This window comes from Nothobranchius furzeri, chromosome 5, assembly GCF_043380555.1.
Source record: "Nothobranchius furzeri strain GRZ-AD chromosome 5, NfurGRZ-RIMD1, whole genome shotgun sequence".
Taxonomy (NCBI): Eukaryota; Metazoa; Chordata; class Actinopteri; order Cyprinodontiformes; family Nothobranchiidae; genus Nothobranchius; species Nothobranchius furzeri.
Genome location: NC_091745.1, coordinates 47,593,408 through 47,619,554, shown reverse-complemented (window position 1 = coordinate 47,619,554; position 26,147 = coordinate 47,593,408). Strand labels below are relative to the sequence as shown.

Here is a 26,147-nt window from a genome sequence, read left to right as displayed (position 1 = left end):
CTCCTTTTGTTGCTCTACCATATCTGGCTCATCTGAACTCGGCCCAATGTACCAATGTTCTTGTGTCTGTGTGTGTGTGTGTGTGTGTGTGTGGGGGGGGGGGGGGGGGGGGGGGGCAGTGCCAATGCTTTAGAATTCTTGTGGGAGGGATGGGAATGAGGGTTATGTGGGGTCATTTTAATATGTAAAGCACTTTGAGTTGCATTCTTTGTAGGAAAAATAAAGTTTGATTGATTTTCTCAGGTCAGACGTTCAGACTAAGTGAAATCAGCCATCGTCCTTGGCTCCTTTTATCTCAATAACTCTGCTTTTGGCTCCTTCCTGATGCCCGAGCCGATCCTCCGTGTCTGGGTGTGAGTCCACGTACCATGCTGTCCAATCTTCTAGTCCTGTCTCCCCTCGTCCCGAGTTGCTTCGTCATAATAAGGTTTTCCTGATCAAACCACGAGGCTCAGCGTCCCACTGCACAACTAGAAAGATCAGGTATCTGCAGCTCCCTGCTTCACAACTCGCGTCTCACCCCGTCCGTACTAAGCCATTCATAGGTGCTAAAGACATGTATGTGGTCACTCAAATAACTGAAGTAATTCATCTCAAATGTACTGAAAATCAATAAAAACCAGTAGGGATGCTCGATGTTGTCTGACTCTGTGTCCCCGCTCGTAAAAAAGAAAACCCGTTTAGGTTGCTAGCATCACGTAGCTCCGATCATGCTTACATTTATATAACAAGCAGCTGGAGATCAGAGCGACAGCATGTTGAAGACCACCTAGGACAGGACAGTGGACAACCTCCCCGGACGTTTCCACAAGAGGACAAGTGACCAAGGAGCTCAGAGCAACTCCAGGGCCAAAGTTCAGCAGGGTCATTTCCACATCCATTCCTATTTGAACCAAAGAGGACTTGATGGAAAACGACTGAAGAAGACGCCGCTGTAAAACAACTATGTAATAAAGCTAAACGGAACTAGAATAGCTAGACCCGTCTGGTAAACCCCATCAGCTCAATGGGTGGAGCTAAAATAAATCCTGAATCTGTTCACGACCCGACTATGTCCTCCAGAGTCAGAACGCTTGGTGTGTGTGTCTCGGGTCATGGGTCGTCCAACAGGACAATGACTCAAATGTTTAGATCCTGTTGAACCTCTGTGGAGGAAGTTGAAACATCTGCAGCGGTTTGAGTGGGCCCGAGTACCTGTGGACAGGTGCAGGCGTGTCACTGAGAGTCAGAAAGGTCGTTCCACTAAAACAAAGTCGGCTCATTTAAATCGTTTTTATGATGCGTCTAAAACCAGCGTCCGAATTTCGTCTGTTATTTCCACTTTAGCCAGTCACTGGTGTCGAAACCTCAAAGGCTTCCAGTAACCAATTATTCAGAGTTTAATTTTAGATGTGTGTTTTCTTCCATGTCTTATTATTTTCATGCATGTCTGAACATATCTGGTTTATACGTGTCAAAAGTTTCCTGTTTTATTTTAGTTTGACGGGCTGTCAGCCTCAAAGCTCCGAAAAATATCATCTCGACATTGTTACGACATTTGGTCACTTTTTCCAGTCCAGTTGGCCAAAAACCAAAGCTTCACTTTAGTTAAAGTAGGTTTTCTTCTCAAAAACACAATAATTAGTGTGTGTGTGTGTGTGTGTGTGTGTGTGTGTGTGTGTGTGTGTGTGTGTGTGTGTGTGTGTGTGTGTGTGTGTGTGTGTGTGTGTTAGCTCCCCTTTGAACTGATGGTTTCCTCAGTAGCGACCACTCTTCCTTTGATCTTTTGATGTTTGAGATCAGCAACCTCTCGCTCTCAAACACACACACACACACACACACACACACACACATCATGAATGCACACAATTAGTCACTTTCACTCTGCACGCACAAACTCTTTCGCTTTCACACACAAACACACACACACACACACACACACACACACACACACACACACACACACACACTCACACGGTCAGATCAATATTAAGGGTGTATTGTCGGCCTGCTCTTACGCGACCCCTCCTCTCCGTCTCCCTCACACACCCCCACACGCTCTCCCTCTCCATTTTCCTTCCCCTTTCTCTAGCTCCTGACTCCTCCTGTTGTGTCCTTCCTCTCCCACTTCTCCTCTTCCCTCCCCCGTCTACTCTCTTTTCTTTTCCTCCAGCAGATGAAAGCTCAAATCAGCCGTCGCCTTTGAAGTGGCCACCCCCCCTCCCTCCCACTGGAAGAGCGACGTGGAGGTTTTTAGGGGAAAGGGCAGGAGATGAGAGGACTGACGAGGAAAGAAGGGATGAGAGGGGATGGGTGAGGTTTTAATTGAGACGAGTTTGGGCCGCGGCGGAAGACGATGCCACTGAGCCTTTACCATGACAACCTGAGGAATGCCTTTTCAAAGTCCTCAAGAGAGGGGCGTTTCTGGGAGTCTCTGTTCCAAAAGAAAAGCCTCGAGGCCCGATCCTAGTCTCTAACATCTGTATGGCCGCTAAGCTGCTCTTTAGTAAACACACACCTGTGATGTTTAGTCAAACAGCTGATGGAGTGCCACCCATCCTGGAAAGACCAGATGATGATTATCGGGTGTTCAGACATAACCCGTTAGAATAAAGTGTCTCTTTGCTGATATCCTGTCCTCTGAGCCGTGCCGGGACTCAAAACCTCCATCAACCCAAAACTTTGAAGGGTTTCCGAGACCTCTGGGAGCTGTTCTAATTAGATTAATAGGAAGGTGTGTGTGTGTGTGTTGCCCTCAGACACCTGGGTTAAAGACAAGAGGGGAGGAAGTTATGATTAAGGGTTTCACAATAACCTGAAACCACTGAAGTGACTTCAGATCAACTATCTGAGTTACTTGATGATGAATGGTGACATCGCATCTTCTAGGATGTTCTCTGATCAGCTGTGCCCTTACCAAAAAGAAGTACACTGAAGTATACTTGAAGTATACTAAAAATGAATACAGTATACTTCCAAGTTTACTTTCAATGTACTTATTAGAAGTATAGTTATCCGAGTACATTTTTTAAATACTACTAAGTATACTTTAATACATACTTACATTAAAGTTTACTTACATTTAGACTATACTTGTACTTGACTCTATCAGAAGTATATTTCACCAAGTAATGTATAAGTATACTTAATATATATATATATATATATATATATATATATATATATATATATCTATATATATATATATATATCTATATATATATATATATAATATATAAGTATATATATATATATATATATACTTATATATAATATATAAGTATATATATATATATATATATATATATATATATAATATAAGTATATATATATATATATATATATATATATATATATATATATATATATATATATATATATAAGTATAAATGTATATATAAGTATATATATATATATATATATATATATAAGTATATATATATATATATATATATATATATATATATATACATACAGTTGTGGTCAGAAGTTTACATACACTTGTAAAAAATATAATATAATGGCTCTACTGAGTGTCCCGTTATTTCTAAAACTCTGATTTTTCTCTGATAGAGTGATTGGAACAGATACTTCTTTGTCACAAAAAACATTCATGAAGTTCGGTTCTTTAATGTCTTTATTATATATATATATATATATATATATATATATATATATATATATATATATATATATATATATATAGATAGATAGATAGATAGATAGATAGATAGATAGATAGATAGATAGATAGATAGATAGATAGATAGATAGATATAGATATATATTTGGAACTTTTTATTTTTGAATTAGAACAACAACATTTACATGGAGATGCATTTGAGTTTCTTCTTCCCTTCTCCAGGGCAGTGTTTCCCTGAACAAAGTTCGAATTTCCTTGTGGCCATAAGATCTATCCAACTTAACCAAGTCACCAATCAGTACATATAGTTCTGACAAGCTTTCTCTGTATTCATCGTATCTGCTCTCTTCTACATTCTACATTTTACTTTGATCTAGCTAAATAACTCACCCAAAAGACAAAAAAACATAAATAAAAAAAATAAAAATTAATAATAATAATTTTCACACGAGAGTACTATCTTTCTAACATTTGTTTTATTGGTTCCCAAATTTTTTCTAATTTCCCTAGTCCCAGTCATAGTCTTGCATTAATTTGTTCCATTTTGTAGACCTGTCTAACTCTGTCTCTCCACTGTGCCACCCTTGGTGGTTCTGTGTCCAGCCATAAAACTGTAATACACTTCTTGGCAGTCATAAGCAGAATTCTGATTACGTATGTCTCCATTATGTGTGTATGATTTTTGGTACAGCATTCCCAGTACAAACCATTTTAACTTAAATTGTAATTTCACCTTCCAGGTTCTTTCAATTTCTCCCTAACACCTTCCCAGAATGGTATGAATTTAGGGCAGTCCAAAAATATATGTGAAAAGTCTCCCACTAGCCCGCATTTTCTCCAACATAAATTTGAAACATTACTATTTAGACATGATAAGTGGAGTTTTAAAGCATGCATCTTCACCTTCCATTCAAATTCCCTCCAAGACGGACTATTAGTAGTTTATGGCCTGCTTCAAGTGTTTCCTCCCATTCCTCATCTGTTATCATTATGTTCACTTCCAGTTCCCATTTTTCTTTAATATCTATATTCTTAACAATCAAATCCTGTTGTAAAGCTTTATATATTTTGAAATCAGTCCTTTTTGACATGTCCTTTCTGTTTAACATAATCACTTCCTCCATATTAAGTTTATCCTTGCTTGAAACTTTGCCTTATTTTGAAATAACTACTCTGTCTGTCTGTCCTAAATAACATATTAAGCATGAAATTACGAATTATTGTGAAATTACACGCACAGGAAGTGCTTTTATTTTGTAGCATTTGCTCAGTCAGCTCTCGAAGCTTCTCAGCAGACCGAGAAGAAGAGCAAGGGTTGGAGGAGCATTAACCGTCGGTGGTCGCGCTTTTGTTCTGCATCTGCACTTGACAGTCACTGGTGGTTCTGCACCACTGAGCTAAATGTAAGTAGCCGCCGTAAAAGTTGCTTAAATGTTTTAAATGTTTTTAAGACGGACATGGTGAGTAATGTTGGCCACGTAGCAAGCTAATATGCTAAGTCATTGCATGAGTTAGCTGTGTTATTAACTTTGTGTGCGACTAAAGTCCGTTTATTTAATGAAATGAGCAGCGCTATCTCATTATTAAAGGTTAGCATTACTTTAGATAATTTTTATTAGACTTCTAGAGACTTATTCCCTCCATTTTTGTCCCCTCCATCATAATTTTTTAAATGTGACGTTCTGAGAAAAAAATGAAAGCGGGAGTTCAGCGCCACCAAGTCAAACTTAAACGTCCACTTATTAAAAGTAAATGAGCAGTGGTCTCTTGTACAGCGATGACAAAATCAGTCTGTGTTATAAACTATTTCCCCGTAGCACCCGTGCGATAGCTTTGCAAGCAGCCTGCTTTTTTTTAACCGTAGAAGAGGATTGTGACCGCAAAAGATGAAGCGGTGCTGTATCTCGATGCTATGTTCCCTCCTTCCCTCCATTTTTGTCCCCTCCATAGTTTTTTTAAATAGTGCTCAGTTGCACATATCTTGAACCGCAGAACGCTGTTTCTATTAATTTCACAGTATTTTAGTGTTGTAATTTTGTCCGTACTGTACACTGTTACTCCAGATTCTTAAATGTTATGTTTTTAGCTTTGTGTGGATAAGTCAAATTACACTTGAATCTCCTCACACACACACACACACACACACACACACACACACACACACACACACACACACAATTTAGATGATTAATGACTTAGCTTCATATATATAGTGGAGGACTGCCTAAATTTTTCAGACTAACACAGATCTACCTTGTGATTCACAATGTTTTCTGTACTGATTATGCTTCCTGGTGTAGATGTGTAAATGTAGAGCATCTGCGTTCCTATGAGCTGTCAGCCACACCGGGAAGCCTGTCTATGAATCTGCAGTCAGACTTCAATGATCCAACCCCACTCTCTGCACACAAGATTGATGGCATGCTGCTGTTGACCCCCAAGAGGTTCATACAAGTGAGACCACTGGTGAGTAATTCTCACAGTCTGCATTTTTGATGACACATCCTAAATAACATGACTATATATGTATGTATGTATATATGTATACAGATTTGTCTTTTAAAACTGGTGAATATACAATTTACAGGTAATGCCTTTATGCTATGAGTATTAGAGCCACTGATGGAAAAAAATATAGAATTCTGAGAAAATAAGTCATAAATCTGAGTTTAATCTCAGAGTTCTGACTGGTACCTAAAACAAAAAAAGGGGGAAATTGGGGAAGATTATGAGGGGGGATCAGAATTCTGACTTAAATCTTAAAATTCAGGCTTTTTTTTTTTTGTTGTTTTGATTTTTTTTAACAAAAACAATTCCTAAATAGTTTTTTGTTTGTTTGGTTTTAGGTTTATGAAAAAAGTCAGAATTCTGACTTTAATCCCAGAATTTTGAAATTATCTGACTTTTTTTTCTCAATTCTTTTCTTTTTCTTCAGTGACTCTAATACTCTTAGGCAATAAGGCAGTATTAGGGCCACTGAAGGAAACAATTGAATACTGAGATAAATGTCAGAATTCTGACTTTATTAATTTTATTTATTTTCAGAATTTTTTCTTCAGTGGCCCTAATACCCCTCCGTATTATGTAATGCTAAACACTTCAAATTAACTTTTGAATTCAGCAGTTTATCATTGGATTTAGATGCAGATATCACTGTCTTGGAAAATTGGTCAGAGCAATTTGGCATTAAGTTTGATTAGTAAACTTTACAGTATTTACACTCTTAATCTTCTTAGGAATTACATGATGTCCACACAAGGCGTACCACTGTTCTCCATGCCCTTCCTGTCTATCTACGTGAGGAAACCTCTGGATTTCTGAGGACATGTGTGGTAAGTCCCAGTATTGTAAATTTGAACAAATCATTCTATTTATTTATGCATAAAGACAACGCACATGAACATTTTGGAAAAAGTGCCATTGTTTCAACTACAAACCTTTGGCAAGATGTTTAAGCCTGCCACACACGAGAGCAATCAGCTGAGCAAACGGCCTCGAAGGACTGTTTGCTCAGCAGATTGCTCGCTGTGTGCGCCTGATTTTCACCGAGTTTTCCGCCTCACGAGACGCTGAGGTGAATATCTGACCAGTTAGATATTTTCTGCCTCACAGGGGTAAAAACTCGCTGTGTGTGCACTACTGAGCTGCTGGCTGAGCTGAAATATTCTAGTGGCCAATCAAAGCACTTTCTCCGCTCACATGACCCCAAGATGTATTCAGATACAGCCCCTTACCCTGTCTGTGTGTCTGAAAAATAAACAAAATGGTACCTTGTGGATCGATGGGCCCACTGTTTCCATTACCCTTTCGGAAGGATTCTGGGTCTTCCAGGTGCATCTCTTGGAGTAAATTGGCATAAACTCCTTGCCTGGTCCATCTTTCCAGCTACTGTACCCATATTTTCCTAACCTTCAAATGCCGGTGGCGGCGACGTTTCAACAAAAAAGGATAGGCATTTCCTCCGTTTCCAGCTCTGTCTCTGTGTTGTTTCTTTTCTGACATGCAGACGGGGCTGCCATCTTGGGGTCATGTGAGCGGAGAACGTGCTTTGGTTGGCCACTAGAATATTTCAGCTCAACCAGCAGCTCGGTAATGCGCACACGGCGAGTTTTTACCCCTGTGAGGCGGAAAATATCTTAACTGGTCAGATATTCACCTCAGCGTCTCGTGAGGCGGAAAACTCTGTGAAAATCAGGCGCACATGGCGAGGTATCTGCTGAGCAAGCGGTCATTCGAGACCGTTTGCTCAGCAGATGGCCCTCATGTGTGGCAGGCTTTAAGGCACTGAGAAAAATCAACAATCACTGCAAAGAATTCAAGCAGCTTTCATTAGCATAACACTGGCACACACGGAAGCCATCTCACTTTATTCGTAAATGAGAGCACAAAGCAACAGAATGAACAGGGGTAGGGCTGGGCGATATGGCCTAAAATCAATATCACCATATGTTGAAGATCTCACCTCGATAACGATAAGTAGACGATAACTACAGGAATGCGCAGCAACAATATTTGTCCACTAGATGGGGCTGTCTCGTGTATTACAATGACTAAAATTGTACATGACTCAAGGTGCTACAGCTTCTTAAAGGGACATAAATGTGGCCAACTTACACATCTTTTCATTTTTTTTATTATCAAATTTATTGACATGGGAAAAATTATCTGGATGAGAGACAAGAACTTGGATAACGATAAATCTTTGACATGTTGCCCAGCCCTAAACAGGAGTCTATCAGACTGCATTTATTGTTATTTACATGACAATCTACTGAAATAAAAATGTCCACAGTCAGAGTTTCAGTTCAGATGTGATTAGTGTATGATCTCCCTTTCATTTTTGTAAGGATGATACCAATGAGCCGGACCTCGGATGCAGCAGTTGTCCTCCTGACAACCATCACAGATGATGCCGAGAGTCCAGTTACGTACGACCCAGTGAGAATCTGTTATCCTAGAGGGTGATGTGATTGTCAACCTCTCCAGCCTTCCTGATGTCTTCCTGGTAATGTTCGGCCTCATCTATGCCTTACATCTAGATTATCCGAAGGGACTGACCAACACATTTGAGTTCACGCAGAAAATCTTACTTGGTCTTGATGAGTCTAAACTGTCACCCACGCTGCAGAGTCAAAAATGACCTGATGTTACATGTGTAACTCAAAATCTGAAAGAGTGGTGGATTCAGAGTGCTCACTCTGTTAAGAGCATTGTCCACATCCACAATGTAATTTACTATTTGTCTGCTCTTTAATTGTTGATGTTAAAGTAACACACCACCATTTGGGCAAATATGTTCATTTTCCACTTCTCCTTGAGTTAACCCTCCCTCTGTCCTAATGGGTAGGACCCCCGCGAGGAAAGTTGACCATTGAGCAGGGTTGATGGTTTATCCCTTGAGGTCCACGTGACAGGGGTGAGGTGGTGCTCACTCCTCACCCCTGTCACGTGGACCTCAAGGGATAAACCATCAACCCTGCTCAATGGTCAACTTTCCTCTCGGGGTCACCCATAAAGACAGTGGGAGGAACAGTTGAGTTTTACATTTTCTCTGTTCGTCCAGCCGTTCTGAGTCTGGCAACTCCATTTGTGGCTTTAGTTTAGCGTGAATAATTGAATCGGATTAGCCCATTCAACTAGTTTTATGCCAAATGACATAAAGTACTCACTGACTTACTTGATAGTGGTTAGTGTAATTCATATTTTGTTAATGTTGAATTGATGTGCATCCTGATGTTGCTTTAAACCACCTACTCAAAGAAAGACTACACACTGCTGTTGTCCAGTTTTCAAAAGTGTGCGTTTGTAATTGTTTTTCAAATTTTGTTTTATTTTCTGTTTGAGTTGGCTTAATCGGTAACTTTAATTTGATCATAATTTGAAAATATATTTAATATAAACTCCAAATATTTAAGTTTATTTATGGTCTGATATACTCAAATATCTGAGTTTATAAACTCAGAAAATATGAGGCAACTGATTGCCTTACATTTTTTGAGTTCTGCCTACTTATTCGGGTTTACAGTGTACGAACTGTAAAGATTTTGTGGTGTTCACCTAACAGTTCAAGTGTTCATTTTTTTGCTTTGTGTGTTCACAGGGCGTGCTCAGTTGAAGTTTCCATCTCTGCGCGTTCAAGATGTAAGAAAAATAACACGAAAGAAATGCAACAATGAAAACTTCAAAAAGGCATCAACAACCAAGCAAGTGGATCCATAAAATGGACTGATTTTTTTAAAGGCATTTTTAAAAAGTCTTTCAAAATGGACAGAATTAACGCGTCATGTTCAGAACAGTTTGCGTTCTCATCTTTGATTAATCCTGGTAAACAGGTCTGTTTTTGTTCTGTTCTAATTCTCTCTGTTTAATAAATTTAAACAAAATGACTTAGCTATTTTATTTACTTTTTTTCTCTGCATAAAGACGAAGTATCAGTAAATAGTGGAAAGTAAATGTATTGGTAGTAAGCAAATAGCAGATGTTAAATGTTACTTGCAGTATGTGTTTATAGAAAAAATAGAGATACTTAAATGTACTAAAAGAATATTACGTCAAGTTTACTGTAAAGTGTACTTTCAAAACTGTAAGTATACTCAATTATATAAGAAGTACACTACAAGTAAACATACATTATTACTTTAAGTATAATTTTAAGTATACATTCAAAGAGAAAAGTATACTCAATTATTTCAGAAGTACACTACAAGTAAACTTATAATGTTACTTAGTTTATTTTTAAGTATACTTTCAAGGGCAAAAGTTTACTCAATTTTATTAGAAGTAAACTTATACTGTTACTTTTAAGTATACTTTCAATGAGAAAAGTATACTCAACTATATCAGGAGTACACTACAAGTAAACTTATATTGTTACTTTTAAGTATACTTCCAAGGAGAAAAGTATACTTAATTATTTCAGAAGTACACTACAAGTAAACTTATAAGTATACTTTCAAGGAGAAAAGTATACTCAACTATATCAGGAGTACACTACAAGTAAACTTATATTGTTACTTTTAAGTATACTTCCAAGGAGAAAAGTATACTCAATTATATCAGAAGTACACTACAAGTAAACTTATAAGTATACTTTCAAGGAGAAAAGTATACTCAACTATATCAGGAGTACACTACAAGTAAACTTATATTGTTACTTTTAAGTATACTTCCAAGGAGAAAAGTATACTCATTTATATCAGAAGTACGCTACAAGTAAACTTATAAGTATACTTTCAAGGAGAAAAGTATACTCAATTATATCTGAAGTACACTCCAAGTACACTTGTGAGGTTACTTTAAGTATACTTTCAAAGAGAAAAGTATACTCAATTATATCAGAAGTACACTACAAATAAACTTAAATTATTACTTTGAAGTATACTTGTAGTATACTTCAAGTATACTTTTAGCGGCCCAATTTAGTCCCAAGGAGTATACTTCTAAGTAAACTTTAAGAACAAGTATGCAAATAAACTTCTGTACACTTAAGTATACTTGAAATTAAATACTTTAAGTATACTTCTTTTTCGTAAGGGTGGCCAACCATTAGAGCCGTCTCTTTGTGGAGGACAGATGGCAGCAGGACCCACAGACAACCTTTAGCTCTGACGGCTGCGGTGTCTGGTTTAGTAGTGGGATTACTTCTGTTCAGTGACTCCATCCATCCATTTTCAGCCGCTTTGTATCCGTGATCTCGCTCTTTTGGCCTCTACCCAAAGTTCGTGACCATAGGTGAGGGTAGGAACATAGATCGAACGGTAAATCGAGAGCTTCACCTTCTGACTCAGCTCTCTTCACCACGACAGACCGGTACAACACCCGCATCACTGCAGAAGATGCAGCACCAATCTGCCTATCGATCTCACGCTCTAGCTTTCCCTCACTCGTGAACAAGACCCCCGACATACTTGAACTCCGTGATGAAGCCAACAGAACCACATCATCTGCAAAGAGTAGAGACTCTGTCCTTAGGCACTGCCTTTAAAATGTTTGCAATGTTTTCTTTTTCTGAAGATGGAAACTGAAATCCGGCGTGTTTATAACCTTCATGTTTCATGTGTTTCAGGTGCCATGCTGACGTGACTTCTCTGGCTGCTGAAGTCCTCGGAGAGATCTCTTTCCTAAAACATCCATCCTCCAGCCAACCAGAGAAGCTCCAACCTTTATGATTTAGTCTTGTCATGGAAACCTTGTTTCAACAGCTTGATGCCATTTTTGTTGTTCATGTTAAACAGAGGAGACATTTAGAAACGTTGTCCTATTACCTGTTCCAGTAAATACTAAAAGTATCAGACCCGATTCATCCCTCCACACGACCCCATCATCAGCAGACCGAACTGATGGTGGTAATAAATAAAGCTGCTGCTACGAGCAGACTGCCCAGGGTTACAAGAGCCATCATACGGCCTGTCAGGCTTCGCAGCACCAACCCTGGCGTCTGCTTTAATGACAGAATATTGGCTCGTTACATGGCCTATTAGGGTGTCGGTACCGAGGCATGGTCAGAGCTTCCAGCTCAGTTCAGTCTGAAGGTTAGCTGATAAATGTTCAAGCAACTTTTGGTTTTGCTTTATGTTTTAAATGTAAACATTTGTCAGAATGTCAGCAGTAAAACCTGGTTTTGTGTTTGAGCTGGATGACGTACGAGTTGAGTCCAGATCCAGAGTCCACGCTCACCTGCAGGGGGTCAGACGACTGGAGTGTGTGCGACTGGCCTCACCAGGAGCACCGTAGTTTGAGGAATGGTTACAAACCGTCATAGCACTTCAAAAGACTTCGTTTGGAGAAATGGAGATTAGTTCTGGCCAGACTGATGAGGCCGGTTCAAAACTGGAATAGTCGTTTAAAATGCTTATGCTGCTCGTTTCAGACTTCTACAGATGAGTAAAAAAGCTGCTTCAACGTTTAGAGTGGACGTGGCCCAACTGTTGGCTAACGTGTTTATTAAATGTTCTAGGTTTCGGTTAACCCTTTAGGTTCTAGTATGAACTCCGAACCACTGCTCCAGCATTAAATTTGAGGCGTATCCCAACTCTAATCCATCTGAAAATGAGACAGACATGTGGGTGAAATGACAGTCCGTTTTATTGTTTCAGAACACAGCAGGCTACAGCAACCAGCGCCTCTCACTACCCCACCCCTTAGTAACAGCAGACCAATAGAAGCACGCGTCCTCTCGGTCAGCTGAACCCCCTTTGGAACAGCAGAGACGTCAGTCTCGTCCTTTAAAGCAAGAAAATAGCTCAATATTTGGACCATGATTTCCAATTCATGTTTTATACAAAAGCTACACAATGTTACACTTGATCAGCTGATTACCTTTAGTGTTTGAACAGCATTAAAGTCTCATCCAGTTCTTTATCTGGACTGAGAATCACCACTAGAAAAGAAATCAAACTACTGCAGACATAAAACACAAGAACCGAGTATCATAATGCAGGAAAATGAGGAAAAAGCAAGCTAGCTTCCGTTTGTACCATTACAGCCTCAAAGAAAACAATAAAAAAAGTAAAAACAACCAAAGTAGTAACGAAAACAAGGTAAAAAGGGTTGCTGAGATCAAAATCCGTGTTTCATGTTTAGGTTTATGTTCAGGCCCAGGTGGAGCTGGGAGACCAGAACCGAACCGCACTTAATCTACTTTGTCCCAATGGAGCTCCTGTAGACAGGAAACTCTTGCTGCTGTTGTTGAGTCATCTTCAGGCACTTTCTGAAACCCCACCTCCTCCATATGGGCAAAATCACGATGCAGGTTCATCCAGATCACATGATACAGCTGCAAAGGGAGGAGAGGGGGGGTGAGCGTGGGGTTGGTGGAGGACCACACACACAGATCAGACACCGTCACACAGGAGCCTTCTGAACATGCAACAGCCAGAGGGAGGGGGCGGGGCTTACCTAGTAGAAAGTGTAGTGTAATGTTGCTCTTGGTATTTACAGGTCAGTATCAAACCAGGCCAGTTGGTTTGAGTCACCAGTTGGCAGGCCCTCTATCAGTTCCTGGGAATGTCCCAGGTCAGGCAGCCCTTCTACAGGGGGGTAGTCTTGTGCTGGGTGGTGACCTCCACCCAAATCATGGTCCATCATGGGTTCCATACCCATGGAGTCCCCTCCGTAGCCCCCCGCATGGAAGGGACGGTAGCTTGGGTCTGAGGAAGCAGGTAGTGGACGAAAAGGCAGGGAAGCAGAGCAGCTGTTAGAAGCATGTTAACAAACCACACACACACACACACCATCACACAGTAGTACTGTCATTTAAACGCTAACACACACGCACACACACACACTAGACCAAGGCCCTTCTACCTGAACAGGCTCCTTACCGTCTGGTCTGAAGCCCAGAGGCTCTCCCTGTGCTCCGATGTCCAAGCCCAGGTCTCCTGTCTGCACAGCAAACACCGAGTTTAGAAACTAACACTCAGACTCATGTGGAGCCGTAGGAGTTGCTGGTACCTCGTTCCAGGCCATTTCTGTCCTGAACAGTGAGCTGGTGAGTTCTACAGAGAGACGTTTCTTGTAGTCCTGGGGTTTGTCTTCAGACATGCGGAACAGAACTGCAGCGGCGTACGTAGCTGAGGAGGAATTAAACACACATGAAGATAACGCCTCTACAAGACTGATAAATGTTACACGACGTAAGAAAAGTGCTCACCAACTCCTTCGTTGCGGCTGTGCAGCAGCTCTGTGAGAGGGGCGCTGGCTCCTTCAGCCTCGATGGCATCAGCAACCTCTTTATCCTGGGCCAGCTCACACAGGACGCCTGCTGCCACACGCTGGATGTTCTCGATTGGCGAATACAGCAGCTACACACACACACACACACGATGGCTCGGTCTAATTACTGGGATTTCTAAAGCGCCTATCTGAACTGAGCTAACATGAACTTCAGGTGAAATCTACGTGGGTGTAAAAAGTTACCTGAACAAAGAGTGGGATGGTGTTGAGTCCTCTGATGACCACCCTGTTGTGGAGGTCTCTGGCCAGGATGTGCAGCGCTCCAGTGCAGCCCTCCACGATCTCCTCCATACGAACGCCCTCCTGAGAACAGACACATTACTGGTGAGGGATCCACCTCCCAGTGATCAGCACGGACACTGGAGGATGCTCTCACCACAAACTGCTGCTGCGTGCCCCCCATGCTGGTGCGTCTCTGCGTGTCTTGGTGAGCTCGGACCAGCAGCTGAACCAGTCTGGGGATGGCGCCGTGCTCCCTCAGTGGGGCGTGGTTGGCGGGGCACAGAGCCAGGTTTCGGATTAGACCAACTGTAGCCTGAAGGAGGAACACGGTTCAGCTGAACAGCTTTGGGCTGAGTACGTTTGTGGACTAGACACTAAACAGCTACCTTGATGAGAGGCCAGTGTGAGGGTGGGTGCAGCAGCTTAACGACCACCGGCAGGCCGTAGTGCAGCCGGACAGCGTTTTGTGCCATCTCTGCATCCTGGTGTCGAGATGTGAGGTGACGCAGAGCACATACAGCTGGCTCTGTGATGTCTTCTCTGTCTCCCGCCCGCAGCACTGTGCGGACCAACGCCTCGATACCTCCAACCTGAAGGGGTACAGACACGGCGGCGGGTTTAAAATCCGGGAGCAGCAGGTTTCTGAAAACACGACTTTCCACGTCCGACAGTCACCTGACCTGACAAACCATCATCTTGTTTTTGAAGTTGTTGCAGGTCAGATTGGACAGGATGCCAGCAGCACAGGTCACCACGTTGATGTCATCGCTGCCGAGCAGCTGGACCAGAGTTCCTAGAAGACCCTCCATTCCCTCCTGGAGAGCAACAGGGTGAGGGTTTAGTGGAATAAGTAAGTGTTTAAAAACACGTAGCCCACAGCTGGGCTTCTCTTCACCTGTTTGGTGGCAGCGTCTGATAAGTTTCTGAGGGTCCACAGACAGTTCTGGACCAGTCTCTGACTGGGATCGGTCAGGTGTAGTCCCAGAGCCTGCATACCTCCTGAGAGGACCAACAGTGTTAGTGACAACATAAACGCGGTGCGCTCATACTCCAGATGCCCAGGACACATACCGGCTTCTACTATGGCGGGTTTGTTACTGGAACACACCGACAGAACTTTGAGAACACGGCTTGTGGTCCACAGAAGCTTCTCGTAGGTGAAGGTCCTCATTATGTTGACCAGTGCTTGAGGACCGCCGCTCGCCAGGATGATGAGCTACACAAACAACACGAGGTTAGGTGGAGTCATCACCCCTACGTCTAACCCTGTGACCCTCTGACCCTCACCTTGCTCTCCTGGTTTCCATAGGCCAGTATCTGGAGACAGTCGGTGGTGATGGCCAGGAACTTTACATTAGTTTTGCTGAGAAGAGCCACCATTTTCTGTAGCCCGCCAGCTAAGCGAACAGCCATCTTGGCTCCTTCCTGGTGCAGGAGGAGGTTGTGGAGGGTGGTGATGGCGTAGAACAGAACTGAATCTATCGGTGAGCTGTAACGGACACAACTGTCAGATGAAAACACGAGCAGGCAGATACCCGCAGATTCCTCTGTAGACGTACCCGAGCATTTTCACTAGAGCTGGGATCCCTCCGGACTTGAAGATGGCCAGCAGCCCCTCTCTGTGGTGGGAGAGGTTGTGCAGCGTTCCGGCGGTGCAGCGAGCCGTCTCGATGTCACTCGTGTTCTGCATGGTCCTGACGATGGCAGACACCATCTGAGGGGAGCGCATGATGGCGTGGCGGGAGGCTTCTTTCTTTGACAGCTGGTGGACCATCACTGCTGCTTTGTTTACAACAACCTAGAAGAAAAAAGTCATGAAGTAAGAGCAGAATGACGACCTGACGGTCACGGTTCCACCCAGAAATACCTCGTCCACATCGTTGAGTAGTTTGGTGAGTTCCGGTATTGCTCTGGTAGCGAGCTCCGCGTCGTCTTGATAGTTGATCAGATTTACCACGGCGTGTTTGAGCATCTGCGACGGCTCGGCCAGCCTCTGGACGTTAGTGGGGTTTGCAGTGTCATACTGTGTGGAGGGGATCTGCATGCCCTCCTCAAGAGTCTCTGGAAACATGGCTGCCCGAACCCTCTGAGCCCGCGTCATGGCATACTGACCATCTATGTCTGGAAGACAGGAGCATCGTAAGCGAAGCCTTATGGAGGTCTGGAGAACAGGCAGAGCTACACCTCACCTTGTACTTGGTCCTGGGAGAAGTTCTGGTTGAAGCCCTGCTCCCACTCGTACATGACCTGGTTGTTGTCCACATCATCTTCCTCTGGATTGCCCTTCCCACTGAGGGAAGGGGCCGTTGTGGTGGCTCCTGAATGGATGCCTGAGTCTAGGTAGGACTGTTGCTGCCAGTGGCTGACTGCTGCTTTACGGTCAGGCTCCATGGCCATGTCCAGTTCCATCAGATCAGCTGTTGGAGACAAAAGCACCGTGGAGTCGGGGTTATTGCAGGGGACTACATGGATGTAACCAGCTGCATCACCGCCTGAAGCAGCTAATTTCATTTCACACAAGACCAAAGTCTCAGATGTAAATCAATATCTAATTCACCGTGCTTTAATGAGGACATAAATCTAGACGTGCAACAGCATCTGTGCACGTGAACACAAAAGACTCACCTTGGGAAGCCATGTTCCTTTCTCAAACCACAGCCAACACAGCTTCCTGACCTGTGGGAGAGAGGAGAAGGAGGAAAATGACTTCATCTACTTCACATCAGTCACGGTCCAGACCAGCGTCGTTCCCTCCGACCGCCCCGGCTCTCACAAAAGCCTCCATTAACAGCAGCAGCTACTGACTATCTAAGCGAGGGAGGGCGAGGGAAGTGGAGGAGGAGGGCACACATTCCTGCTCTGGCTTTGAAGCTGAAACCTCGGCACCAAAGAAAATACTGGAAATGGCAGCAGAGGCTAAACAGATTCATTTGGAGAGAAAAGAATTCATGCAGAAAGATAAATGTTATGACAACAAAGGTCTCTGAGCTTGGAGTTTAAATCCTTTCATCAGAGGTTCGTTATTCCGAAACGGACTTTTCAGACAACATGCCAGAGAGGAGAAGCCCAACACACCGCTGTAACCACGCCTCTGACATGGAGACTCAGCTATCTGTGTGGAAAGCCATTTACCCATTAAGTGTGTGTGTTAGAGGTCATACACACTGAGCTAAGCATTCTCCCCGTTTATCTAAATAACTTTGTTTGTGTTGACTGAACACTGTGATGAGTTCACCTGAAGAGGAGAATCAGGCGTTTGATGTCAGAGGTGTTGGGAAAAATAGATTCACGTGTCAAACGTGATTCTGATTCATTAAGAAAAGATTCTGAATCTATCCTGTCCGGAAGCCTTAAACTAAATACACACTACTGGTGTTACTGGTTTAGGATGGTGATGATGAGAATCGTCGAGTCTACTTGAATCGTAAGTTGTTGTAAGACTTCCACCCCCACTAGATCAGCAGCTCATCAGGGGAACAGCAGCTCATTTAACGCTTTCATCCTAAACACGTTTGGGAATTTTACTAGATAATAAACTAAATTAAGAGCTCAGAGGGAAGTCCCACACACCAACATACACCTGGTCCAGATGGAAACCAGACGGTTTAAACCAGGGGTGTCAAACTCCCTCTGGGCCGAAATCAAAAACTGGGAAGAAGTCGCAGGCCAAACTCAATATTTATTGAAAAAGTGACGATAAATGTGCACATTTACTTTTATCTACAGATCTGTACGGTTGAACCTTTTCATTTGGAAATCAACCTACTTTTGCAGAAACACCAAATGTGGAATAACCACATCACACACGAGCAAATCCATTTTAACTCATTCACTGCCAATGACGACTAAAGTCGTCATTTGCATTTTTTTACTGTTTGAGCATTGGAACGAGCCCCCGCGCTTAGAGAACAAACATCTCAGCCCTGAAGCCGATCTTCATCCGCATACGTCACAGATCACATGATCAGGAAACAACACATCCTTGTGTTAGATCGTTTTGGGCCGTTCCTGTAAAAAAAGTGAGGCGTGAACTGGAAAAGCGTCTGCCGATCACAATTCGACAACGGATTATGAAAGAAAGGATAACGCTCGAAACATACGGACTCTTCCTGATGTAAGAGGTGAGTCTCCTCTTTGTTTTGGTTGTTTTGGCATCGACATCATGCTAGCGCGCAACGTTCTGTGACTCTTAAAAAAACAGTAAAAACGGTGAGAAACGCTGGCAGCGAATGAGTTAAATAAAGCACATCAGTGGTGTTCATCACTTATGTCTCTTTTTTTTATTCCCTAAATTGTGTGTGTGTGTGTGTGTGTGTGTATGTAAATATATATACACACACACAGCATTTTTAAAATCATTTAGAATCTTTTAAGTATTTCTGGTTTAGGTTTTACCTAAAACAGAAATGAGGTTAAACACTGCAGCAGCTACAGAGTCAGGCTGACGGCGCCGAGTAAGAGGAGTGTTTTCAGTTTGTCCGAGACTGAGGAGCTAACAGTACTAGTGTGGATGCTAATGAATGTAAACAGAAAGGACAGGTGCTTCGACAGACGTGCTAAGGTTGCAAAGTACTATGGGATTTGTAGTCTTTGTGGCAAAATTGTCCAGCGGGCCAGTTTTAATACATATCTGATCTTGCGGGCCAAATTTGGCCCAAGGGCCTGAGTTTGACACCCGTGGTTTAGAAACTGCTCAAGCGTTGGGAACACAGGGATGAGCCAGGAGAGAAGATCTGATTCATCTGGTAACGAGCCCGTGAGCCATCAGCGAGCGGGAAACCTGAAACAGGCACTCCATCCTGATCCTACAGCATAAATCTACGGTCACATTTCTGTTTTGGGTTAGTAACTGGATTTACTAGAGACCATCACAGCCATCGGGTTGTAAAGAGAGGCTGCATCCCATTTAGAGGAAGTTCTGCTGTAAACTATATTAGCTGAAGAAGGGGAACGCGGCCCTCGGCTCTACACCTGTTGCATGACTGCTGCGGATGAAATCTGACGGAACATTTTATCCCAAAGGTTATCCTGGCAGGGAATGCTGCTTTCGACCCCCTCCAAAGCTGCAGCCCTTCCAGCTGAAATAGATCCAAAGTTAGATGGATCTGTGCTTCTGCAACAATTATGACTCTGTCAAAATGAAAGAAACAGCTAAATGCTCCAGAGCCGGGGCTTTATTATCCTCCAGCCACGGGTCAACCAGCGGCACCGATCCTTCCCGCAGCAGCAGAGACAACCAACCAATGCTAATCTAGCTACTCCAGCCTCAGTGGAAACAACAAATCCAGGACTAAAATAATCCCAACACGAGGCTTTACTGCTGGGGTCTGAGCTGGAACTGTTCACATTAGTAAATCCTGACTGAACCTAATAAAGAGCCGAGAAGCATCGAGGCAGATTGCATCATCGGTGTTTCCCTCGGGGCAGAAAGGTGTGGCTTCCAGTGACAACAGCTAAAATGCATCAAATCCGATACGAGAACTCATGGATCTGGGTTTTGTCATGTTAACTGTGTTTGTACTGATGTCTGTTTAAACGTCCAGAGGAGACGACTCAAACACTGAAACTGGGTCTTTTTATTGAACAGATCTGTTCGTTTCTCATTCTGCCCCCTAAAGATGCCGTCAAGACGGTTTAACCGGAGACTAACAGGAAATGTCCTCACAGGCTGCTCTAATCCAGTCTGCTGGAGACGTCCAAGCAGAACCACACCATCTGAGCCCAACGGAGTGACTAAAACAGTGAATCAAGTCCAGGCCGCCGCTTCAAACCACTAATGCTCCAACTCTAATTTGCTGTTCACACGCCATCCTCCTGCCCCCATATAACCCACCCAGCACAGTCCTAATGGGAGCCACATGTCTCTACAGGCCTGGATAAATCAAACACACAGTGGAAATGTTTATGATTCACATTAGTGGTTCCTTTAAAACCCTAACTGCTCTGTTTCCTGCTAATTCTGACCTTCAGCTGAAGCAAGAAGTGAGGCAGTTTCAGTAAGAGTTGCTGGAGACCACGCTGGCCGCCTGAACGACGGGGCTCTTTGAAGCCAGATGTAAAATCTAATATGAAGACTTGTGCCTGGTGCCGCTAAGATCCACATAATAGAAACCAGATGCCTACTGCTGCACACACCAGCCCCCAGAGAGGGGACTGTCCTAGGCAGTGAAGCAAAGGAAAACATCACCTCTGGCTATGCTCAGGTAAGTCCATCTAACAGGTATGAGCGGCTGGACCACTCCAGCGCACGCACGCACACACACACACACACACACACACACGTGTTCATGAAATCATAACTCAACCAGAGCTGAAGCTACCGGCACACAGAGCACAGCTCCTTCATCCCAAAGCCAGATGTGCTGCAGCTGACTTTATTTAACTAAATGTTTCCATTGCGGGTTCGGGCTTACACATCTGGCTTTATTATGAGCCTCTTAACGCACAGTGGGCGTGTCCAGGTGCCAAGCAACAACCAACCAAAACCAACCAATGACTTTAAACCAGACAACAACATAACACGAAAGCAGGTTAAGAAAATGCTTCCAGTATTAAGCTAAATAAAAGGTGAATAATTTAGCAGGCATCACCTCCACCTGGAAACCAAACCAGTACATTTTACAGAAACACACGAGTAGAAAGTAAAGCCTTCTAGTAATTAAAAATTATCTCATTTGGGGTAAACGATGTCCAAATTAACCTCCACGCCTCTGGCCTAAAACATCCATCCTTTGTCCTGCAGACACGTGTTTCTTCATTTAGGATTATTTTCTGGTAAACGTGTTCAAGAAGAAAACTATCCAGTCTCATCTGTGAGTCACTCCTGGACAAAAGCACCAGGAGTGCAGCCAAAACTGTCGATGTGGGCTAACGCGGAGAAAGCATCTGCAGCAGGTCTACCTGTCTGGAGCAGTCACGTGTTTATCACTAACTCTAGACGTTCAGCAGAGGCAGGAACCCGCAGCGATCCGGGAAGAGATCGGGGTTCTGCCTCTGAACACACCGCTCACGTTATCAGACCTAACACCCACGTTTCCGCCTGAAAAACGTCACAACACGCTGACGACGTCGGTTTTCTGGTGGGGTTTTTTACAGCAGCAGGAACTGCCACTTATTTTAATGTTAAGTCTGAAATTCATCGGAAGCGCGGTGGCTGTTGTTTATAACCCACTAGGAGGTTCTGATTAAGAAGGAAGATTAAACATTTACCACACGTGTCCTCAGGTCAATCACACCTGAAACGGCGCGATAAAACAGCGGCTCTGCCCTTTAACAAAGCCGCCCCAGACTCCTCTCTGCCCCGACATCGACTCGGGTTTCACAGCGTGGCTCCTCCTCGTCGGTTTTGGAGGAATTTAGTCGCCCTTTGTTTAAAACCCCGAGAGGAAAACAGCGAACTAACACCCGGGCTAAAGTCCGCTTCAAACTTCAGGTGAAATAACGACATTGCCGTAAACGCAAACCAGACTGACGTCACGGAGCAGACGTTATCGGTGAAGTTTGGGTTAAACTCCCGCAGGTCTGCCCACCCTCTGCGGGGCTCCAACAGCTGCAAAAACTCCAGAAGCCCAACCGTGAGTCAGAATGGAGGAATGTGGTCTGGACCAACATTTAAACTAGCGCCACCAAAACTCTTCAAGTCCAGCGCGTTCCGCTCCCGAATAACCGAAAGGTAAAATATACTCCAGAAGTTCGGTTCGGAAAAACGACACCAAGACCTCATACCAGCACTACGGTGGGTGAGAGAGCTCGTTCCCAGCAGCCGATGGCCGACACATCCCAGATGCTTGCCCGGGGGACGCGGCGGACTCGCTAGCTGCAGCACAGAACCGTCCCCGGCATTCAACAACCGTTCCCGGTGGTGTTCTTCACAGAGCCGGACAGGAGAACGGGTGAAGCAAATACAACAGCCGAGAGTTTAATGCCTACCCTTGTCAATACAGCAAATACGTCCACTTGGTTTCCGGAGAATAAAACCCACTTCGATAAGGAAGAAATAAAGAAACTCGAGAAAAATATGCAGCTGGACGTCAGCGGGGAGCCCTCATCCACTCCTCCGCAGCCAGACACTGACAGACGATGACCGCAGCCCGAACGGCAGAGTCTGGGAAATGGAAGATGGCGGCGGTTTTATATAGGTCAAAGAACACCCCAGTGCTGTCGTATCCTTCCGCGCTATCTAGTAAAATAGAATCTAAGTCACTAAACTACACGATCTATTATTTATGTTGCTTTATTGTTGCTCCGCGACATCATGTCGAGATAGTTACCTGTGTTAAAAACATCAAGACAGTAAAGGACGGAGTAAAGTAACCCGTGAGATGTGTGTATCGCTGGAGCATGGATACACAATGGAATGAAGTTCCATCACGGTAGAGAAAAGGAAATCCGATCCCTTCCACCGAGTTTTCCTGGTCTGGAAAAACATGGACCGTTTATGTCGCGTTTGTAAAGTTATCAATATCACCCTTCCTCGTGAGGAGGGTAGGTGCGAGAATTACCTGAGCCAAAAAATTTAAAAAGGGAAAAACGACGAAAGGAAACGCAAAACAACATCAAAGACTTTAGAAAAAGTGCAAAAACACTGAAACGGTTTTAAAAGTCTCCCTCTAAATATGTAAAGGTAACACTTTCCAATAAAGGTCATTTAATAACGTTACTTGGTGCGTTATTAAGCATTAATAAAGTGTTAATAACTGTTTAAAACGGATGTTAATATTAGGTAATGCATTATTAAACAAAAAAACCTGGCCCTTTGTCCTAACCTTAAGGACATGTAATAGTTACCAATAACGGGTTTATTCATGCTTAATAATGATAATGCACTAAGTAAAGTTAATAAAGAAACCCTTATGTAAAGTGTGTGTGTGTGTGTGTGTGTGTGTGTGTGTGTGTGTGTGTGTGTGTGTGTGTGTGTGTGTGTGTGTGTGTGTGTGTGTGTGTGTGTGTGTGTGTGTGTGTGTGTGTGTGTGTGTGTGAGAAAGAGAGAGAGAGAGAGAGAGAGAGAGAGAGAGAGAGAGAGAGAGAGAGAGAGAGAGAGAGAGAGAGATTCAGCAGCTGGTTTTAGTTGTGTTCAGCACCTCTTGTTCCTGTGGGTAAATAAAAACACTGAGAATTTGCCTGCAGGTAATAAAAGCAAGTCATTCAGGTTGGAACAGCTTCTTTTAGCTGCATTAGTGCTCCAGAGGAGGGAGTGCTGCCTGACAGCTGATGGAATACACAACCATGTTTAGAAATCACATCTAATCGTTTAGGGCATTCATTTCCACTTTTCTCAGGTTAACTGATATAAAATTTAAGTTTGGGCTGCAAACCTCTCACAGAAGCAGCTGCAAATGTTGCAGAGTTGGATTAAACATTCTCTAACTGCACCACAGCGAGCAAATTAAGTTTAATCGTGATCTATGAGAATAGCCGAGGTCCTTTAAGCAAACAGTGTGATCTCTCCTTTATTCAGAGATCACAGCGATTCATTTTCAGTCGATGTTCCGTTAGGTTCTATATTAACTTAGTTGGAAGAGAGGCTCTTGTATTTAAACAAATCAGTATGCGTTAGGGGTCTCCTCGTTTGTGTTTGGTCTCCGAATAAAAGGTGCCGAGCAGGTGATGTACATGTACAATACTCCTTTAGTCAGAAAGTGGCAATGTCACCTGCAAACAAAGGTAACATGCCCTCATGTCATCTGCCCAGAGGCGACTTCGTTAGCCTTTATTTACAGTGTGTGGGTGGAATAGATAACCCAGAGCATGAACTTTACAGGATTCACAGGAATCAACTCTCAAACCCTGCGTGACTCCCACCGCGCGTCACAGGATTGCAACATGGACTTTTATAGTAACCCCCAGTGATTGATTGTATTCCTGACCACAGTGAGAATTACTGCCGTCACTCTGGTAAATTTAGATGCCAAGAGAGCTGAAACGTAAGAGAGGTCATGGGAGTCTCATGGCTTCACGGGAGCGTGATTGCAAAACTCAAAAAGGCAACAAACCAGAGCAGAGTGATTCACTCCAGGAAGACAGAGTGATTTAGCATCCAGGGCTGCAGATGTGTTGATTACAATCCAAAACACACACCAGGGAGGAGGTTTAGTCATCATTAGTGGAGCGACAGGCCTGTGATCAGAGGTCTGCAGATTTTCTCACACAAAGCACCTAAACACCAGCGTCTCCATTATACACCCTGGATATCAAACAGTAGAGAGTGTTTGTGAGCGTGGATGCTAAAACAAGGAGTCTTTGATAAAGTGCATTAAAATATATTATCACAAAGGCCTTTGAACAGAGAGAACGGTACATGTAGTGTCTGACATCATCGTGTTTGTGTTAGATGGCAATTGCACATTAAAGGCTTCACTTGCTCACAAGTGCATGGTTGTAAGGCAGAAAGTGCTCGTAAACTCCTCCATGAAAGGACGAACCTGCCTTTGTAGTGATGAAACGTTGTTTACATAACCTAAATAAAGCCGTTTAAGAACATAGCTGCACGTAAACATGGAAAGATTTCCACCTCAGACTTACATCTGGAAAAGCAAGACAACAATCCGAGAAGCAGAATTTGGTTTCCAGCTTATTTTAAAGGCCAGAGCCTGTTTTTTATTATTGTTGCAGTAAATTCAGAACACGCCTGTAAAGAAGAGTTCGGCTTTAGTTAGCGTAAGGTCAGCCGTCTCTGACCCCTGAGCTGAGAGCAGAGGTACAAATCTGATTTATTTCCAACGTTCCTGTCAAGTCTAATCTGTGATGCCTGGACTCTTTTGTGTGATAATAAAAAAACAACCTCCTGTCACATTTATTGCAAATTATTTATGGAAATCACCAGTAAAATTTAGAACTGTCAAGACAGCTTCCTCCTCAGCAGGATGAAAACACTTGAGTCAGTCTGGAGGTCAGAGGTCATCTGGAAACCTCTGCAGCAGGATGGTGGGATTTGAAACCTCAGTAGGTTATTAGAGGAGAGGAACGCGTGATGAAAAAGAGACGGTGCGATATAAATAGTAACACATATTTTCATAAAGAGTCAGGTAATACCGTACATGAAAGCAGCCCAGATGTGGGTCACATCCAATCCTCTCTATCCTGGTTTATCACAGGCAGGAATTTTAGGACACGCGAGGCTAAGCATCCAGTTTTGGTTGGTTCTGATCTGGCCAGAGATTAATCCATAACGCTGAGTGGAGGAGCCGTTCGCCCGACCGGCTGGGCTGAAATCGTGCAGTTTTTCCCCAAACGACCCGGTGGTGCTGCAGCGCTTCAGGGAGTCCTCACGGCTCTGCAGCGGGCCGGCGATTCCACCTGGAACACATGAAGGAGGACAGGAGTCAGGACACGCTATCTGTGAACGTACAGTGGTGTGAAAAACTATTTGCCCCCTTCCTGATTTCTTATTCTTTTGCATGTTTGTCACACAAAATGTTTCTGATCATCAAACACATTTAACCATTAGTCAAAGATCACACAAGTAAACACAAAATGCAGTTATGAAATGATGGTTTTTATTGTTTAGGGAGAGAACAAAATCCAAACCTACATTGCCCTGTGTGAAAAAGTAATTGCCCACCTTGTTAAA

General features: G+C 43.3%; 2 protein-coding genes across 12 annotated transcripts in view; one reads left to right on the top strand and one right to left on the bottom strand.

Annotated features, from left to right (window-relative positions):
• LOC107378798 (serine/threonine-protein kinase ULK4) overlaps positions 1 to 14,858 on the top strand; it is a 161,821-nt gene extending 146,963 nt beyond the window's left edge. For 7 of the 9 annotated variants that reach the window (XM_070550837.1, XM_070550834.1, XM_070550835.1 and 4 more), the window contains one exon: positions 11,688 to 14,858. In XM_070550837.1, the coding sequence (XP_070406938.1) occupies positions 11,688 to 11,790 (103 nt within the window). In that variant the 3' untranslated portion in view covers positions 11,791 to 14,858. Of the gene's footprint in view, positions 1 to 243; positions 2,043 to 2,071; positions 3,134 to 11,687 lie in introns of those variants that run through there. The other 2 variants (XM_054740468.2, XM_070550836.1) reach the window with 2 other exon arrangements.
• Positions 12,689 to 25,747, bottom strand: LOC139061486 (catenin beta-1). Of its 3 annotated transcripts, none has more exons than XM_070550841.1 (17): positions 25,615 to 25,747; positions 17,204 to 17,254; positions 16,768 to 16,995; positions 16,446 to 16,699; positions 16,138 to 16,376; positions 15,866 to 16,067; positions 15,650 to 15,794; positions 15,474 to 15,577; positions 15,259 to 15,393; positions 14,965 to 15,168; positions 14,733 to 14,891; positions 14,540 to 14,659; positions 14,274 to 14,424; positions 14,075 to 14,193; positions 13,945 to 14,005; positions 13,520 to 13,770; positions 12,689 to 13,397 (listed from the first exon to the last, which is right to left on the bottom strand). In XM_070550841.1, the coding sequence occupies exons 2-16, from the start codon at positions 17,214 to 17,216 to the stop codon at positions 13,556 to 13,558; spliced, it is 2,349 nt and encodes a 782-aa protein (XP_070406942.1). In that variant the 5' UTR covers positions 17,217 to 17,254; positions 25,615 to 25,747; the 3' UTR covers positions 12,689 to 13,397; positions 13,520 to 13,555. The 3 variants fall into 3 exon arrangements, with proteins under 3 accessions (XP_070406942.1, XP_070406941.1, XP_070406940.1); XM_070550840.1 differs by lacking the exon at positions 25,615 to 25,747 and adding an exon at positions 22,304 to 22,700; XM_070550839.1 differs by lacking the exon at positions 25,615 to 25,747 and adding an exon at positions 22,508 to 22,700.
• Positions 25,748 to 26,147: the final 400 nt, after the last annotated feature.

Coding starts and splice junctions, on each gene's coding strand:
- LOC139061486 (XM_070550841.1), bottom strand. Junction 15,169..15,258: donor ACAAGATGATGGTTTGTCAG/GTCAGGTGACTG, acceptor GTACCCCTTCAG/GTTGGAGGTATCGAGGCGTT. Junction 14,194..14,273: donor CAGCCGCAACGAAGGAGTTG/GTGAGCACTTTT, acceptor ATTCCTCCTCAG/CTACGTACGCCGCTGCAGTT.